The following is a 17047-nucleotide window of genomic DNA, read 5'->3' on the forward strand; positions in this document are numbered from 1 at the left end:
GGGGCGGGGGGTTTCATCAAGGAGAAACAAACAGAACTTTCACACCGTAGCCTGGCCAGTCATGAAACTGGTTTTCAAAGCTTCTCTGATGCGTACCGCGCCCTCCTGTGCTCTTCTAACCGCCCTGGTGTCTGGCTGCGCGTAACCAGCAGCTAGGCGATTTGCCTCAACCTCCCACCCCGCCATAAACGTCTCCCCCTTACTCTCACAGATATTGTGGAGCACACAGCAAGCAGTAATAACAGTGGGAATATTGGTTTCGCTGAGGTCTAAGCGAGTCAGTAAACTGCGCCAGCGCGCCTTTAAACGTCCAAATGCACATTCTACCACCATTCTGCACTTGCTCAGCCTGTAGTTGAACAGCTCCTGACTACTGTCCAGGCTGCCTGTGTACGGCTTCATGAGCCATGGCATTAAGGGGTAGGCTGGGTCCCCAAGGATACATATAGGCATTTCAACATCCCCAACAGTTATTTTCTGGTCTGGGAATAAAGTCCCTTCCTGCAGCTTTTGAAACAGACCAGAGTTCCTGAAGATGCAAGCATTATGCACCTTTCCCGGCCATCCCACGTTGATGTTGGTGAAACGTCCCTTGTGATCCACCAGAGCTTGCAGCACTATCGAAAAGTACCCCTTGCGGTTTATGTACTCGGCGGCTTGGTGCTCCGGTGCCAAGATAGGGATATGGGTTCTGTCTATAGCCCCACCACAGTTAGGGAATCCCATTGCAGCAAAGCCATCCACTATGACCTGCACATTTCCCAGGGTCACTACCCTTGATATCAGCAGATCTTTGATTGCGTGGGCTACTTGCATCACAGCAGCCCCCACAGTAGATTTGCCCACTCCAAATTGATTCCCAACTGACCGGTAGCTGTCTGGCGTTGCAAGCTTCCACAGGGCTATTGCCACTCGCTTCTCAACTGTGAGGGCTGCTCTCATCTTGGTATTCATGAGCCTCAGGGCAGGGGAAAGCAAGTCACAAAGTTCCATGAAAGTGCCCTTACGCATGCGAAAGTTTCGCAGCCACTGGGAATCGTCCCAGACCTGCAACACTATGCGGTCCCACCAGTCTGTGCTTGTTTCCCGAGCCCAGAATCGGCGTTCCACAGCATGAACCTGCCCCATTAGCACCATGATGCATGCATTGGCAGGGCCCATGCTTTCAGAGAAATCTGTGTCCATGTCCTGATCACTCACGTGACCGCGCTGACGTCGCCTCCTCGCCCGGTATCGCTTTGCCAGGTTCTGGTGCTGCATATACTGCTGGATAATGCGTGTGGTGTTTAATGTGCTCCTAATTGCCAAAGTGAGCTGAGCGGCCTCCATGCTTGCCTTGGGATGGCGTCCGCACAGAAAAAAGGCGCGGAACGATTGTCTGCCGTTGCTCTGACGGAGGGAGGGGCGACTGACGACACGGCTTACAGGGTTGGCTTCAGGGAGCTAAAATCAACAAAGGGGGTGCCTGTACATCAAGGAGTATTTCAGGCAGGACTTCACGGAGGGTTCCAATAAGAAATGGTGCACCTAAGTTATCGTTCTTATTGGAACAAGGAGGTTAGCCTGGCCTCTGATTGATACATGGCTAGATTTACCTCGCTGCACCTTCTCTGTGAGTGACTGCAGTGTGACCTAGAGGAATGAGTCCCCTAGACAGGGGAGGAGGCAAATGAGTACAAAACAAATCTGGTCTATTTCTTGTTTTGACCCACTCCATCTATCTTTTACATCTTTGGCTGGCAGCAGACGGTGCAGAAGGACTGCATGCCATCCATATCTCATGGCTGCTCGGCAGAAGATGGTACAGTACGACTGCTAGCCATCCCCATCTCTTGCCTGCCTGGCAGAAGATGGTACAATACGACTGCTAGCAATCCTCATCTCTTGCCTGCCTGGCAGAAGATGGTACAGTACGACTGCTAGCAGTCCGTATCGCCTGCCCGCTCACCATAAGACGGTTCAATAGGACTGACTGCAGGACTAAAGAGAATGACCTGGTCAAGTCACTCCAAATTTAGTCCCTGCGCCCATGTCTGCCCAGGCGCTCCCAGCCGACGTGGCCAGGAGCACCTCGGACACGACGAGGACGACTACCAATCGTATTGCACCGTCTGCTGCCAGAAGGCAATGGGTTGCTGCTACTGTGCAGCAAAGCCGTACCGCGTCTGCCAGCACCCAGGAGACATAGGGTGACGGTTACCTGAGCGGGCTCCATGCTTGCCGTGGTATGGCGTCTGCACAGGTAACTCAGGAAAAAAGGCGCGAAATGATTGTCTGCCCTTGCTTTCACGGAGGGAGGGAGGGAACGGGGGCCTCACGATATGTACCCAGAACCACCCGCGACAATGTTTTAGCCCCATCAGGCATTGGGATCTCAACCCAGAATTCCAATGGGCAGCGGAGACTGCGGGAACTGTGGGATAGCTACCCACAGTGCAACGCTCCGGAAGTCGACTCTAGCCTCGGTACTGTGGAAGCGCTCCGCCGAGTTAATGCACTTAATGCACTTAGAGCATTTTCTGTGGGGACACACCCACTCGAATACATAAAACCGATTTCTAAAAAACCGACTTCTATAAATTCGACCTTATTCCGTAGTGTAGACATACCCTAAGTTGCATTTTCACGATAAAGAGATTGCATTAAGGTACTTGTATGAGGTGTATTGAAAAATAAGATTTATTTTATCATTTTTACAATGCACATACAGTGTAATAAAAATAATGTAAAGTGAGCACTGTACACTTTATATTTAAATTTATATTGTAATTTAAATCGTTATATTCGAAAAGGTAGAAAAACATCCAAAAATAGTTAATAAATTTCAATTGGTATTCTATTGTTTAACAGCGTGATTAAAACTGTGATTAATTGACAGCCCTAATATAAAGACTAATTCAATATCACACTAAAATATAATTACGAGGGGCTTTTTTTTGGTTGTTTTTAAAGTCTTAACAGAAATGTAACTGATGATGAATCTATTGTACTGGTGATAACTAAACTATTTGTCTAGTTGTGTAACTAAGTCCTTCGCTTCCAAATAGTTTTTGCTACAGAAATTAAGATGACAACAACTTATCCTACCATTTTCCAGAGGAGCAGGTGCAGAGGACTCCAACCTTAGGCCATCTTGGTCATGTTGTGTATGATTAGCAGCCAAACTAGCCCACTGGGACACCCAACGTTTACTTCCAGATGCAGCAGAGCCTTCCTGAGAAAAAAAGGAATAGGACAAGAAACAGCAGATTTTGCTTAAAAATATGTGATATAAAGTTGATAAACTGTTATATTATCAAAACTCAGATGTGTCTGAAATCTTAATTATTTTAATAGAAAGTGCAAATATTAAAGGAACTCATTTCAATTTATTTTGGAGAATCCTAATGTTAATACTGGATTGACAGTCTTAAATCCTTTATTGCTCTAGACAGATGCAGAACAACTACAGGTTGGGCAGTGGTTCCCAACATTTTTCTACTGTGATGAACATTCAAACAATATATACTATGGGAAGAATATATGCCTAGGTGAAATGAGATTATTTCATTCCTGAACTTAGAGGAAGTTGTTGAAAAAGGTAGAGCTAGCAGAAGGCTTTAACCACTCAAAAATTATATTTTTTCCAGGGGGAAAAAAAAAAAAACCACGAAGGGGCAAGGCAGATATTTTCTCCAGAGTAAAAGGGAAGCTATTAAATTGACCCTGACTGGAAGACTAGTTTAAGGATTGTAGAAGCCAGATAAGTTGGCGGGCTTCAAAAAATAGAGGGTATTAGCAGCATATGTAAACATAACTGTCTGAAGATAAAGGTGTCTGGAACTGTGTTTCAACATGAAAATGTGAAGTGACTGGAAAAGGTATCTGGCTCTGTAAATTATAAATAAAGTGTATCATTAAAGTCTAATAATATAGCTTCATGTATGAATCAAAAGATAATTGCATTTTTGTAGCGAAAACAAAGAAAGCTGAGGATATTTTTTAGTTTGGATAAAAATTAAACGATTGGGTTTACAAGATAACCAGGATTGTCTTAGAGGTATCACTGTTGTCAATGTAAGGAATCAATGATCTGGAAAGAACAGGGTCATAAAAGATAGTATCCTGAGAGAAACTATGCTTGAATAGCTTTGATTTCTATTTACTTAGCTCTCCTTTTTAATCAAAGTTTAGACTTTTAATATTAGGCTTCTATACAGGACATGTCCTTATGTCTATGTGTTGAATTACAGGACTCAATTTAATTTTACTGCTGTATAATTTAAGATTATTCTGGAAAAGGTCTCTAAATATGCAACTATAATACTGCTATTTCATCTAACATACCACAGCATCACTGTCTGTGCATCTCACTCATTTACATAAACAAACAAAAATCATATCTCCAAAGGCTCTACTGAAGTTAATGAAGACTAATAGGATGGATAAAAGGGGAGGGGGAGAGGGAATGGTGTGCAGGGAATTCATCTTTAAGAGTCTAAAAGAACAATTTTACTGACAATTTACAACTCTAGTGAAGATGGGTAACTCCAGCTAGACAACAGTGGTAATCATAGATTAAGGTAGAGGAACTGAGACACCCACAAATATACCTCATGAAGAATCTGGATGAGCTACCTGCACTCTTGAGAATTTAGCTGAATCTCCATTGTCCACTGAATTCTTGGCACTTCCAATCAGAGTGTCAGTTAGGGTCTATTGTGATGGTCATTTTCCCACTAGGAACTGGACTAAGATTCCTACATATTTCATCTAAATCATCTGACAGTCCTGAGACATTAGCAAATATCAGCAAACTATTTTATTGAGTGTCTAAAGTGAAAGATTCTATATTCTATTAACAATTCTGAGTCAGCCCATCCACTCAATTCTTCTTCAAATGTTTAAAACCCCAAATCATTTACATGGTTAGACTTCACACATAGAAATAATACATTTTAAAGAACAAAACAACTGAATCATTCTCTCGTTCAATTGTCAAGATTTGAATTCAGGGTACTGAATTGCCCCTACGGTGACATCACTAACACAAAAGAGTGCAAAGAATGTTATGAATCTAGCTTCCAACACTATTTTAGGAATGTGAAATGCAGGAGGAACCCATCAGCCTGATCTTTGCCATTAGACAAACTTCAGCAATTTGAATTCACTTTTCAAAATCAAGTGTTACGAGTTTCAGTTCTACTTATAGAAAATTAAGGCAATTTTACATTTCCTTTAATTGTGTGTATTACTGGCCACAATGGAGAAGAAAATGTTGGCAAGAAGAATGACAGCCCTTTCTACAATAGTTCATAGTTAAACTTTATTTACTTCATTTTCTCCTGTTCCCATTAACAAACAGTATCATTTTTATTACAACACGAACTCCTGCCAAAATATGGTGTAGAGCCCAATTAACCACCTGTGAACCATATGCTAAAGGGAAATCTGTGTAGCTCAGCTTTTACTCTCCATAAACCCAGGAACTTAATCACCTTTATCTGAAGTCTGAACTCTATCAGTTTGTGGAATAGGATATTATGGTCAGTTTTCGCAGACCCCAAAATTAATTGTAACAAGGGAGCTTTATATTTTACTTTCAGAAGACAATTAAATTAGGTACGCTGCCAAAATATAACCCCTACTTTTATGTAGTATTCAGGGCTACAGGTTATGTTGCCAAACCTCTGCTACAGTATTGTGTTGTGAAGGCATCACATTAGGCAGCTTCACCTCCTTCTTAAAGCTTACCAAAAGTCAAAGTTACAAAATTGCTTTATTTTTAAGTCTAACATACATTACCATGGTAGAAAACATCCAATAGGACAAGACTTACGACGCACACATATATCAAAAAACTAAAGTTACCAATCCTAACCTATAGTTATTCCTATAAGAAGTCATACCAACAGCCTCTCAGACTTCCAAATCACCGAGATATTCTCTGAGCATCATCTTATATTGCATAAGGAGTTTCCAAATCCACACGAGTCTTTCAGACAGTTTCAGATTTAAATTTGAGACTTTGATCGCTCAAGCTATTCATGTTGACCCAACTTTCCCTTATTCACTCCTTTTACCTCCATCCCCAATGAACTGGAGCATCAAATAACCCCTTACTGTGACTTTTAGCTCCAAACTCCATAGAGAGCAGCATATCTTCAGGTAAGATTTATGGACTATACACCAAAGGGTTGCTACGGACATGCTTCAGGTTTAAAGGACAGGACTGAAAAACTTCTTCAGTACATAACGTAGAACATCTTAGATCATGCCAGAGCAGTTCTTTTCACCAAAAGGGAAAAAAAGTAACTACCAGAGATTCCAGGCTGAGTGCTTTGGCTATAGGAATGGATCAGAGAATTTACTGACATCCAAATGGTTTGTTTTGAAGGGTCAAGGAGTTAATGCAAAGCAAGTATAAATGATAAAAATAAAACTTGTACGAAACATGGTGATTCATTTGTTCTACCTAATACGGATGCAATATGCTAAGTAGTCATACAGAATATATTTACTCACACCTCAGAATATTTACTAGCTGTATACTATTACTTTATGCGAGCAGAAAAAGTGAACATAGGGATTCAGAGCAGCGCAAGACCATGATATCAACAAACTGGTGCACGTGAACGTGAAAGTAGAGTACCAAAATTTTAACAAGACTGCTTCCATTTTTTGCAAAAAGTAAAAGAAAAACATGAAGTAAAAGAGCAGAGACAAATTTTATGATGTTAGTATCAAAGTAAAATATTACAAAACTGTGGTTAGTCTCAAGTAATCTGCTGAAAATTACGTGCGAAGTGTGGGTGAAAGAGATAAATCCTAATCTCAAACTGGTTAAGTATTCACATTAATCAAATTCATAAAAAAATTTACCTTGTTAATTTCCCAAACAATTACGCTCTTAAATGTTTTAACTAATTTCATTAGCTTTTTTCCTTAAATCATGCTGACCTCTGGTGGCAAGTGGCTGCTGTTTAATATAGAAAATACGAGTGTTTTAAAATATTTTTATTGAATGGTTGGAATTGGAGGATGAGCAGTTCATTATTTATTCAATAATTACGAACTAAGCTGCAATAGCTTTAAGTTAAGAAGAACTATATATAATCAATCCAAGTCTTTCACTCACTCCATTCTGTTTTATTTTGTTCCATTCACTCCCTCAATTTCAGCCAATCTCAGAATATTTAATCATTGCCATGGAAAACAAGGTTGCTAATCTCCTCAGTAAAAGGTACTAATTCCACACCTTCATTTGGATGTATATTTTCTTGTTGATGTATCACAGGCACTTCAAACTTAACACATCTAAAACCAAAATTATCTTTCCACCCAAAAATCTTTCTTCGCCATCTGCATGACTACTGACACCACTTTCATCCTTTCAATCACCCAGATTTGCAACGTGTTATTTCCAGCCCCCCTCCCCTCTTCTCCGTTTCATTCTACTCTCATATCCTGGTCCAGAGGTGGGCAAACTACGGCCCGCGGGACTGTCCTGCTCGGCCCCTGAGCTCCCGGCCCCTCCCCTGCAGCTACACTGCTACGTGGGCAGCGTAGCTGGCTCCGTTCGTTCGGGCAGCGAGCTCCTGCTACTCCGAGCAGCATGGTAAGGGGTAGGGAAGGAGGGTTGGATAAGGGGCAGGGGATCCCTGGGGCAGTCAGGGGACAGGGAGCAGGTGGGGTTGGATGGGGGTGGGGTCCCGGGGGGGCCTGTCAGGGGGCCGGGGTGTGGATAGGGGTTGGGGCAGTCAGGGGACAGGAAGCATTGGATAGGCGGTGGGGTCCCGGGGGCTGGTGGTTAGGGGCGGGGGCCAGGCTGTTTAGGGAGGCACAGCCTTCCCTACCTGGCCCTCCATACAGTTTCGTAACCCCCTGTGAACCTCGGGCCAAAAAGTTTGCCCACCCCTGTCTTGGTCCTTGCCTCATCCTGCCTCTTCAACTATGTCTCCAAAACATATGTTTATTTTTTTCCTCTCTAATACCAAAACAGTTTTAGTATGTATTCCGGTAACTTTATTCGTTAAATACTGAAATCCTCTCTCTAATTCATCCAAAAACTGCCATGATCATATTCCCATCCTCCAGATGCTTGAATTTGAACTAGTTTCTCTTTTTCTTTTGCTTAAGTATAATCTACTTCTACTTTCAAAGCCTTCCTTAACTCCTTCCCCAACTACATCTGTCTTCATCTCTTCCTGCATTCATTCTGACTCTATTCAGTATATCCAAGATGCTCTTATGACAATTCTCTTGGCATTCTTTACCCTCTCGTGACTTTGCACCTTCTCGGATATCACCCTTTGTGGCTTGGAATAGCCTCATAAATAAAGCTGTGCCAAAAGCCCTCCATCTCCACCAAACATTTACAAACCTACTAGTTCTACTAAGCATTCTGACTATCAAGAGACAATCTGATATTGCAAACCAAAGTACACCCAAACTTTAAAACTCCAGCAGCATGAACGGGATTTAAACCTGCCCTAACCAGGTAGATGAGGATTCCTGTACAGGAGGGAATCCATAACTGGCATTTAGCAACATAGGTGACTCTATGCCAGCCTCTCCTGACCACTCCAGCATAGATGGAGTTTGAACCTGTTTGGAGTTACAGGGGATGAGACTGATCCCCGGCCAACATTATGGCCCCTAGAAGAGAGTTATTAACTGGCACAGTTTGGAGCAGCTCTGAAGCTGCTCTAAACCAAGCTGGGGATGGCCGACAGCCCCAAGAGTATGCAGCCATAAACAATTCCTTTGCAGCTCCTTATTCAGCTGTGCTCAACACTCCCTGGTCACAGCTGAGGATTCAGCGTGAGGTAATCAAATGAACAGACATAATGGAGTCAGTTTAAGAGACAGTGTCAGTCTTCATTCTGTATCTTTTGGCATTGGTTAAAATCAGATACATATTATAACTGTGGTATAATCCCCTTTTATCTGCAAATCAACTAACACCAGCCTAGAAACTCAAGCACAGAGAACATTACACACACAACAACTGGCCATGTGTGCAGTTATTCGTCCCCCTCTTTAGATAGTATTGGAAGGTGGAGAGGACACAAGGGAGCTGAAAGCTGAAGAAAAGGAAATAGGGAAAAAATACAGTAAGTCAGTGGATTTACAGCTGAAAGTAATGGAGCAGGACAAAATAACTTCTTTAACAACTACTGTATTTTGGCTTATGGCATAACTATTATGAAAATAATATTCTCAGTCACTCTTCAAGCATACATTTTAGATATATGACATATGTCAACATCATGATCTCACAGTAACTAACATACCACCAAACAAGATAGATTCTGCTATAGTAGTTTCTTAGCAACTAAAAACAACTTAGTTGCACTAGCAGCTGGTAAGCACACAGACACGCATCAAGGTCTTGATTAATAAGAACTTAATAAACTTGGACTGACCTCTTGCTGGACCATCTTTCACCATAAGTCCTGCCAAGGCAATTAAGAGCAGATGTAGTGCCCTTTGTTTGAGTCATGTAGTTCATCATCCTGCATCAAACTGATTCTGTTCTATTTCTAGTCTATTCAGTTTATCAGACTGCACCCTGCAATGTGGTATCTGAATGCCATCCAGGAATCCAGTATTAGGTATGACAAACATCTGTCACATGGATATAACATTTATATATACAGGTTTAGAACTTCTCGTCCTTTGCCTAACTGACAAAACCACACTGCCTTTCAGACATCTAACATCAGTGCCTTCTCAAAGGCCAGGCCTCACTTGCGAGCTCCAACCCAGAAGATGTCCATCCGTATTTCCCTATGACTGTTTTCAGTACTCATACTTTCTTTCTTATGTGGGTCACTTAACTGCTCATGCTATATTTCCTATAACTGCACACAAGTGCAAGCAGAGGGTAGCAAAGCTTAATGCCTTCAAGATTTAATTTAGCTACCTCTAACAGAAAAAGTTTTGATAAAACTACAATACAATAAAACAGAGATGAGAAAAATCAAATCTATAGAGACCTGAATTAATGCTTTGTATGCAAAGACTTCTTTGGTAGCTGCTTAACACTCACAGGTCAACTATTAGTGCTCTCTCTCTTTTATTGGAAGAAAAAAGAAGACCATCAAAAATTATATTCTACCTCTGTGTCAAGAAATCCAGTTGTACTCAGTGGTCTTTTTTCTTCCAGCACTACTGTAGCAGAATTTATAGCCCAATCTTTTACTAAATCTTTCTGGTTCTCGTTGATAACAGGCCTATTATAATCCTGGCTGTCATCCACTCCAAACACCTGAAAACGAAACAAATCATTATACATATTAACCCAATGCTTTCCTGATTCAATGTTCAATTTTAATGTATGGATGGTGTCAATACTGGCATAGTAAGTCAGATCCTTCGTTTTAAAATGTTTTTACACTAATCTGACATCAACTAATTTGTTGTAAAGAATAGATTATACATTTTAGAAATAGGGCAGATATCTGTTAGTTTTCCCAAAATTCGGGGAAATGCTAGTTGAAATGACCAGATATGAAACAATGATTCTTCAGATCAAAATAATTAAACAGAGCACAAAGATAGTGGCCAAATCAGTAGCAAAACAAGAACATTTTTTAAAGTATTTGCCTGGTAATTTTTTATAAATATATTTTAAAGAACAAGAAATACATGTACTTATATTTGCTACCAGTCCCTCAATGTGCTATTATTCTAATTAAAGCAATCGTTCAGTTTTTCTGCTTTTTCAGAAGAGTTACCATGTTATATAGCAAGTGTTCTTCAATCTCATCATGTGACCCACATCTTGAAAGAAATTGTTTCTTGAACAACCTTCTCTCCCACTGATGTTTGCATAACCACCTTCCCCTAACTGTGGTGAGAGAATAACATCTTTGCAGCCACTAAAGTAATTGCTTACTTAGAAAAATAATTAGGAAAATATTAACTATGTTTTAGCTTCTACTAACGCAATTTAGAAGGAGGAGAGTCAGCATAAAGATACCAGTCATTTTTCCATGGACTATTGGTGGGTCATGGACAACAGTTTGGGAATCACTATTATAGATAGCTTCCAGTTATTTTAAGAAAAGAACTCAGTGGGGTTTGGGAAATAAATACTTTAAAGCCCAGAAATATATTATTCGGAAAATTCTATTTAGAGATATTTAAATTAACTTTACTACTACAGGCTCCAACTCTAAAACAGGACTTTTATGTTTTTTTCCCCCACTATAATTCTTTGATATGGTAATTGGCTCTTGTGATATCAGAGGATTATTTTGTCATAAGGAATAGGGAGCTATTTAAACAACTTCTCTGTTCTTATAAAAATGTCACTAGTAACAAAACACCACAAAAAATAAGTAGATTTTTTTTCTAAATGCAATATTTTTCATAGTTTTGCAGAAGGTTGCTATGGATCTTTTATAAATGGAGAATGCTTTGACCAGTACCAATAGATAAATCAAGATGCATTGCTTACCAAAATTCTGAACAAGTTTCCTATTTTTAAAAGTCTATAAATAAGCCAATTCACCACTAGATGGCTACAATCCATAACACGTTTTTCATACCTAAGAAAACTGACAGAAGTCCAAAATTAGGACTGTAATACTGTAAAAGAGCACATTTTCACCCCCCCCCCCAAAAAAAGAGTTTTGCAGGGTTCAGCCATACAAACTCCCATTGAAGCCAGTTATGTAAATTTAGCCTGTAGGAATCCACATATATTAATATTTGTGTTTTACCAACACTTGAGAATGAGAAACCATTTTCAAATTTGTTTTATATGTTTGCAGTGTTCTAGTGCAAAGAGTCAACCTTCCACCTGATTCTATCATTTATATTTAGAACATGCCTAAAATTTAAAATTACATGCTTTATTAATTTTACACTTTAATTATGTCTCGATAATCTCATACATGAGTAATTCTGAAACCACTTTGTATATCTTCGGTACCCAAGACAGGCATGATACATGTGATCCCCTTCTCTCCTCATTCTCCCTTCTTTTCCTGCTGCTTTTGAATCATGCGGGTAGATGGCAAGATTTACATATGTAAATAAAGTTAACTGTCATGCTACCTCTTCTTTTAGTTTATTTGCTTTCTGTAGCTACTTCATCTTCCTCATTTTATTTTCAAACAATCCTTTTGATTATAAAGAGAACTGTAAAGTAGTTAAACTGAAAACAAATATTTTATTGCATGAATGCCTGTAGGATAATGCAATTTGAATGATGCTTCACTCACACATACCTAATCAGAACTACAGTAGTAATTTGCTGCACATAAACTACTATTATCAGACAATATCTGTTTACTATGCCAATGAATCTTTTGACCACTCTACAAACATTGGTGTTTAAAATAGCTTTCCCTCTCAACACTAGGTCTTGTGGACCTGAAGCCCCAGTGAAATCATTCCACTTATTCTGTTATGGAAACCACTGATCTGACAGGTTGAACGTTAAATTCTGCTTTGTTCTGTGACGGTGTACTTGGGCTGAGGACAGGATGCAAGGAATATCTTCTTCTCCTTTCACACAATGGTTCTGTGAGGAGCCATAGGTAAATGCTGCTAGCAGTGCTCCCTCAGCATGAGGAGTGGGTACTCTATAGCCCTCGGGAAGTGTCCAGTTGGACTTGCAGGGTTAGTGCTCAGAGACAGGAAAAGGGGGAGCACACACTACATCTTTGTTCAGCTGCTCAGCACATTTCCCGTATTCCAGAAGCTTGTTTTCCTTTTTTGTTTTCCTGCCCTACATGGGCAAAATATCACATAATCCTACATCCTGAGTGTTAATAGTTCTGCTCCCATCCTACCACAGAGCTCCTCCCTGGAGCAAGGATATGATCTAGCCCAATGACTGGCATTACAGGATGAAGAAAGAGGCAAGGAAAGTTCCTAAATTGTCTTAGTCTTGGATATCAGCATCTCAGTCTATTCAAAACTGAATTTCATAAAACACTCAAAGGCATTTTTCAATGAGGGTCATTTTCATGCCAATTTTCAACTTTATACAACCAACCATTTTGGCTATAAAACTGGTTTCAAAAAATGTTACTTGAATTCTTATCTAATGGAAAAAACTTTTTTCCCCTACCTTCCCCACACTTATGTGATTAAGCACTTTTTGCTCAAACTTAGAAAACAATAATCTTTGAGCAGAGACTTAGCCTGCATTTTGAAAGTTTCAGAAAATTATGAGTCAACTTCAAATAATTTACAAAGTTTTGAGAAGGGCAATTATTCAAGTAAGTTGAATTTCTGGAAGTCTGCTAGACTGTCAACTACTGGAAAGTTGTACACGTCGTTTGGTGAACTTTACAAACAAACAACCCTCTCTCCCCCATCTTCTGTCTTTCTATGAGACAGGTAGGCGTTATCAATCACGTCACACTAAGACAGAAAGATTAAATGACTTGACTAATGCTACAGAGGAATCAGGTGTCAGAAACAGAATTAGAATGCAAGCCCATGCTTCATCCACTAGAATACACTATCATCACACCACTGCACTATCCCTCCAAAGTCACTGGCTGTTGAGCAAAAGAACCAGCTCATTTGCCGGTAGTAAGCTATGGGGGAACTTGTGATTGCCCTAGAACTCTCAGTGGCAGTCTACAATGAATTCTCCTTCCATCCTTTCAGTTATGAAGAGACCTGACAGCCTCCCAAATAATCCTACAAACAAAAAGGCACTCTCAAAGGAAAACTTTGGCTATCATGGAAAAGTATAAAATCATAGTGGGTAAGCATTCAACCTGATTGATCAGTTTACTTTGGTTTATGTTTCCAAGCCACCATCACATGGTCTAGAAACTTACTTTTTAAAAAAAGCCTCAAGAGTTTCTTTTTTTTACTTTCCTAGCTCTTGTTGGGCCTCAGACGGGTCCAAAGTTCAGCTTTGTGGTCATTGCTTGCTACTTCTGCTTTATGGGAAACCTTGAGTGTGTCATTCTAATAGGGAAATTAAAGTTCTGACTCAGTCAGATACCCTATCCAGGGTCAACACAGGTGGAGGAAAGCGAAGTTCTTTGTTTTATGGAAGGCCAGTACTTTTTGTCTGATGTTTCATTCAGAGCTTGAGATCCTGTAATCAGAAGGACTTATAAATTCTGATTTGTAAATCCACAATTTATCAGATGAAGATTTCCCTCCATAGGAGGGAGCAACTGAGTGAGTGTACTATAAAAGTATAGCATCAGGCATAGAGTCTCAAGCTCCTCCTCCCATCAACATAATTTGCATTAAGACCTATTAATCAAATGGTCTAAGTCAAGAGAGAAGACAGGTCACAAACACAGGCAGTCCTGAATCTTGCTGCTTATTCTTTTGGAGCCGTCTATAATTGCAAAAAAGACCTCCAGTCCTCCTCAGGAGCAAACCACACAGTACAGGACTCTCCCATGAGACAGCAATGTACTGTATAGCTGTACTATATCGTATAGATATCTGCCACTTTTCTCTGTGGTTACAGCTGGTATCAGACCACCTACAAGAAAAACTATTACAGCAATTCATGGAAACAGGAGCCTCAGCACTGATGTAGCCCCAGGGAGGGCAGAAGGATGCCTGGGGGAAAAAAATTGCTTAAGACCTTTGAGAATTCCTCAATAAATCTAGAAGAAAAATAATCATTCTAAAATCAAACCCAAACTTTAGTTCATTTTTAGTTCCCAGAAAGAAAAGGTTTACTGTATTTATTCTTCATTTGTGCTTTTCTTAAATGTATTCTAAGTTCTTGTGCTCGTCTATAAAGAAAATAGAGAAGTTTCTAAATATTTTAAGTCCCTCCCTCCACAGTCACTTATTTTACTAATATTTTCATATTTTACAAGAAACTGAGAAGCATCATATAATTTAAAGAACAGTAGAACATAAGGCCAGATTGCTAAAGGTATTAGTGCCTAAAGATGTACATTGGCACATAGTAGGATTTTCAAAAGCACAATTTCAATAAGAGTTAGACATTAGGCACTTTTAAAAATCCAACTCGACACCTAGGGTCACAGTTCATGGCAACTGTACCTGTATTTCTCCTCAGTGCCCCAGCAAGGGCACACAATCTCAGGTTTCCAGCTCCACAGCTGCTGTCTCTTGTGGGTACAGACTGCCAATTTTGGTTGGACATATTCCTGGAGGTTTCATCACATGACATAATCTTTAAAGATTAATCTTTAATTCTTGGAGACTCCAGGACAATCCTGGAGGGTTGGCAACCTTAGTGGAGACCCGCATCTGTCCCTTCTGACAAGGGTATTCCCTGCCTTCATTGTGTATTTCTCAACACAGACAGGTTGCCCAAGGACCCCTGCTTGCTTTCTCTTCAGAGTGATAGAGTGACAGTCAAGATATAAGTACCACACAAGTCTTTCGAAGCAAGCCAACTTTTATTCTTAAGGTAAAAAGCATGACAGAGAAAACATATTTTAAAAACAATAAAAGAACCTATACACAATGCTAATAAACTTACCAGGAACCTGAACCCTAACATGGGTTCTTGCAGAATAAATCCTTCAATCTCTCCCTTTTTGAGTCCTTGTGGTTATTAGTTCCTCAGAGCTTCAGCTCAAAACAAGCACATGCACTACAAGCTTAGTCCACCCTTTTATACAGATCACAGATCTTTGATCAGAAGTACCCAGAAGCCGGTAATTGGTATACAATGAGTTTCTCTCCCCAGGATGTATCTTCAAAAGGTTGGCTTCAGAGGGGGAGAATTTACATTCCCCTTACCTCAAGATAATTCCTAGGAAATCCACTTCACATACATTGTTCCAAAAAGACCTTTGAACCTCCCTCATATACCTTTTAGAGAGCACATTAATCTGGTCTTCTTGCTAAAGAAGTTCCATAAGGTCTCACAATTGTATATAAACATTTACAGTCTAATACAATGTACCCCAAAGGTATTAACCCGAATTCAATCAGGTTTAACTTTATTGAACTAAATTCATTCAGGATATTACAGGATATTGTCAGGTCTCTCACACTTATCTGCATCTTTAAGGCATCTAAATATCTTTAAAAATCAGACCCACAGTTCACTGTATACCTTCTTCATCAGACATTCTATTTGGACATGTAATTTATACTAGATAATGTCCATTACGGTCACAAACATCATCTTCATAAGTTATCGGCATTATAGTAATAACCAAAATTATTATTGAGGATTGGGGTCCTGTTATGCAGCATGCTGTATAAATAGGTTAAAATTCTAAAAAGGCAGTAAACAACTTTGGAGCCTTTGGGTATGTCTACACAGAAAAAGAAAAAAAACCCGTGGCTGGCCCGTGCCAGTTGACTCAGACTCACGGGGCTCGGATTGCAGGGCTGTTTCACTCAGGCTGCCTGAGCCATGGTACCCTCCTGGCCTACAGGGTTCTAGAGTCTGGGCTCCAGCCTGAGGCAAGAAGTCCATACAGCAATTAAACAGCCCCACAGCCTGAACTCTGCGAGCCCAAGTCAGGTGGCACAGGCCAGCCACAGGTTTTTCTTTGCTGTGCGGACATATCCTAACTCTCATTTTCGAAAGGCACTTAAGGGACAAGAGTAACAAACAGGAGGAAGGAATGGAATGGAGGAATAATAAAGGCAATTATTATAAAATCATTCAGTAACACAGATTAACTATAATACAACTCAGTGATTCTGAAAATGAGGTTCTATATAACCTATACATTCAAGAGTAATCAAAGTTATCTCCACCTGTCCCAGCTAAGCTGTCAGTTACCATGCCAGCAAAACTAGATCTTGAAGAGGGATCTAAACGAGCAGAGAGCAGTGGCCTAACAGATTAGTTCAGGCAGGAAGTTCCATGTGTAAGGAGAAGCATGGGAGAATGCACAGGTGGGAGAAATGGACAAATGAGCATTCAAGGCTAACATCACTGATGAAACAGAAGTATAGAGAGGCAGTTCAATAAGGAGTGGGCGGCACATTGAAAAGCGTACTGAAGGCAAGGGCAAGGGTAGTAGAAAATAAGCAGCCAGCGGAAGAATTTCAAAAAAAAGTGGATGACATGGAAAATTATGGGAAAGAAAGATTATTTTAGCAGCTGTGTTTTGCATGGACT

At 40.2% G+C, this 17047-nt stretch overlaps 1 protein-coding gene across 10 annotated transcripts in view; it reads right to left on the reverse strand.

Annotated features, from left to right (window-relative positions):
- Positions 1 to 17047, reverse strand: part of CEP170 (centrosomal protein 170) — a 187167-nt gene that overhangs the window by 59402 nt on the left and 110718 nt on the right. For 9 of the 10 annotated variants that reach the window (XM_075126944.1, XM_075126953.1, XM_075126952.1 and 6 more), the window contains 2 exons: positions 10103 to 10252; positions 3088 to 3214 (listed from right to left, as the gene is read on the reverse strand). In XM_075126944.1, coding sequence (XP_074983045.1) covers positions 3088 to 3214; positions 10103 to 10252 — 277 coding nt within the window. The remainder of the gene's footprint in view (positions 1 to 3087; positions 3215 to 10102; positions 10253 to 17047) is intronic. The other variant, XM_075126951.1, reaches the window with a different exon arrangement.

This window comes from Caretta caretta, chromosome 3 (assembly GCF_965140235.1).
Source record: "Caretta caretta isolate rCarCar2 chromosome 3, rCarCar1.hap1, whole genome shotgun sequence".
NCBI lineage: Eukaryota > Metazoa > Chordata > Testudines > Cheloniidae > Caretta > Caretta caretta.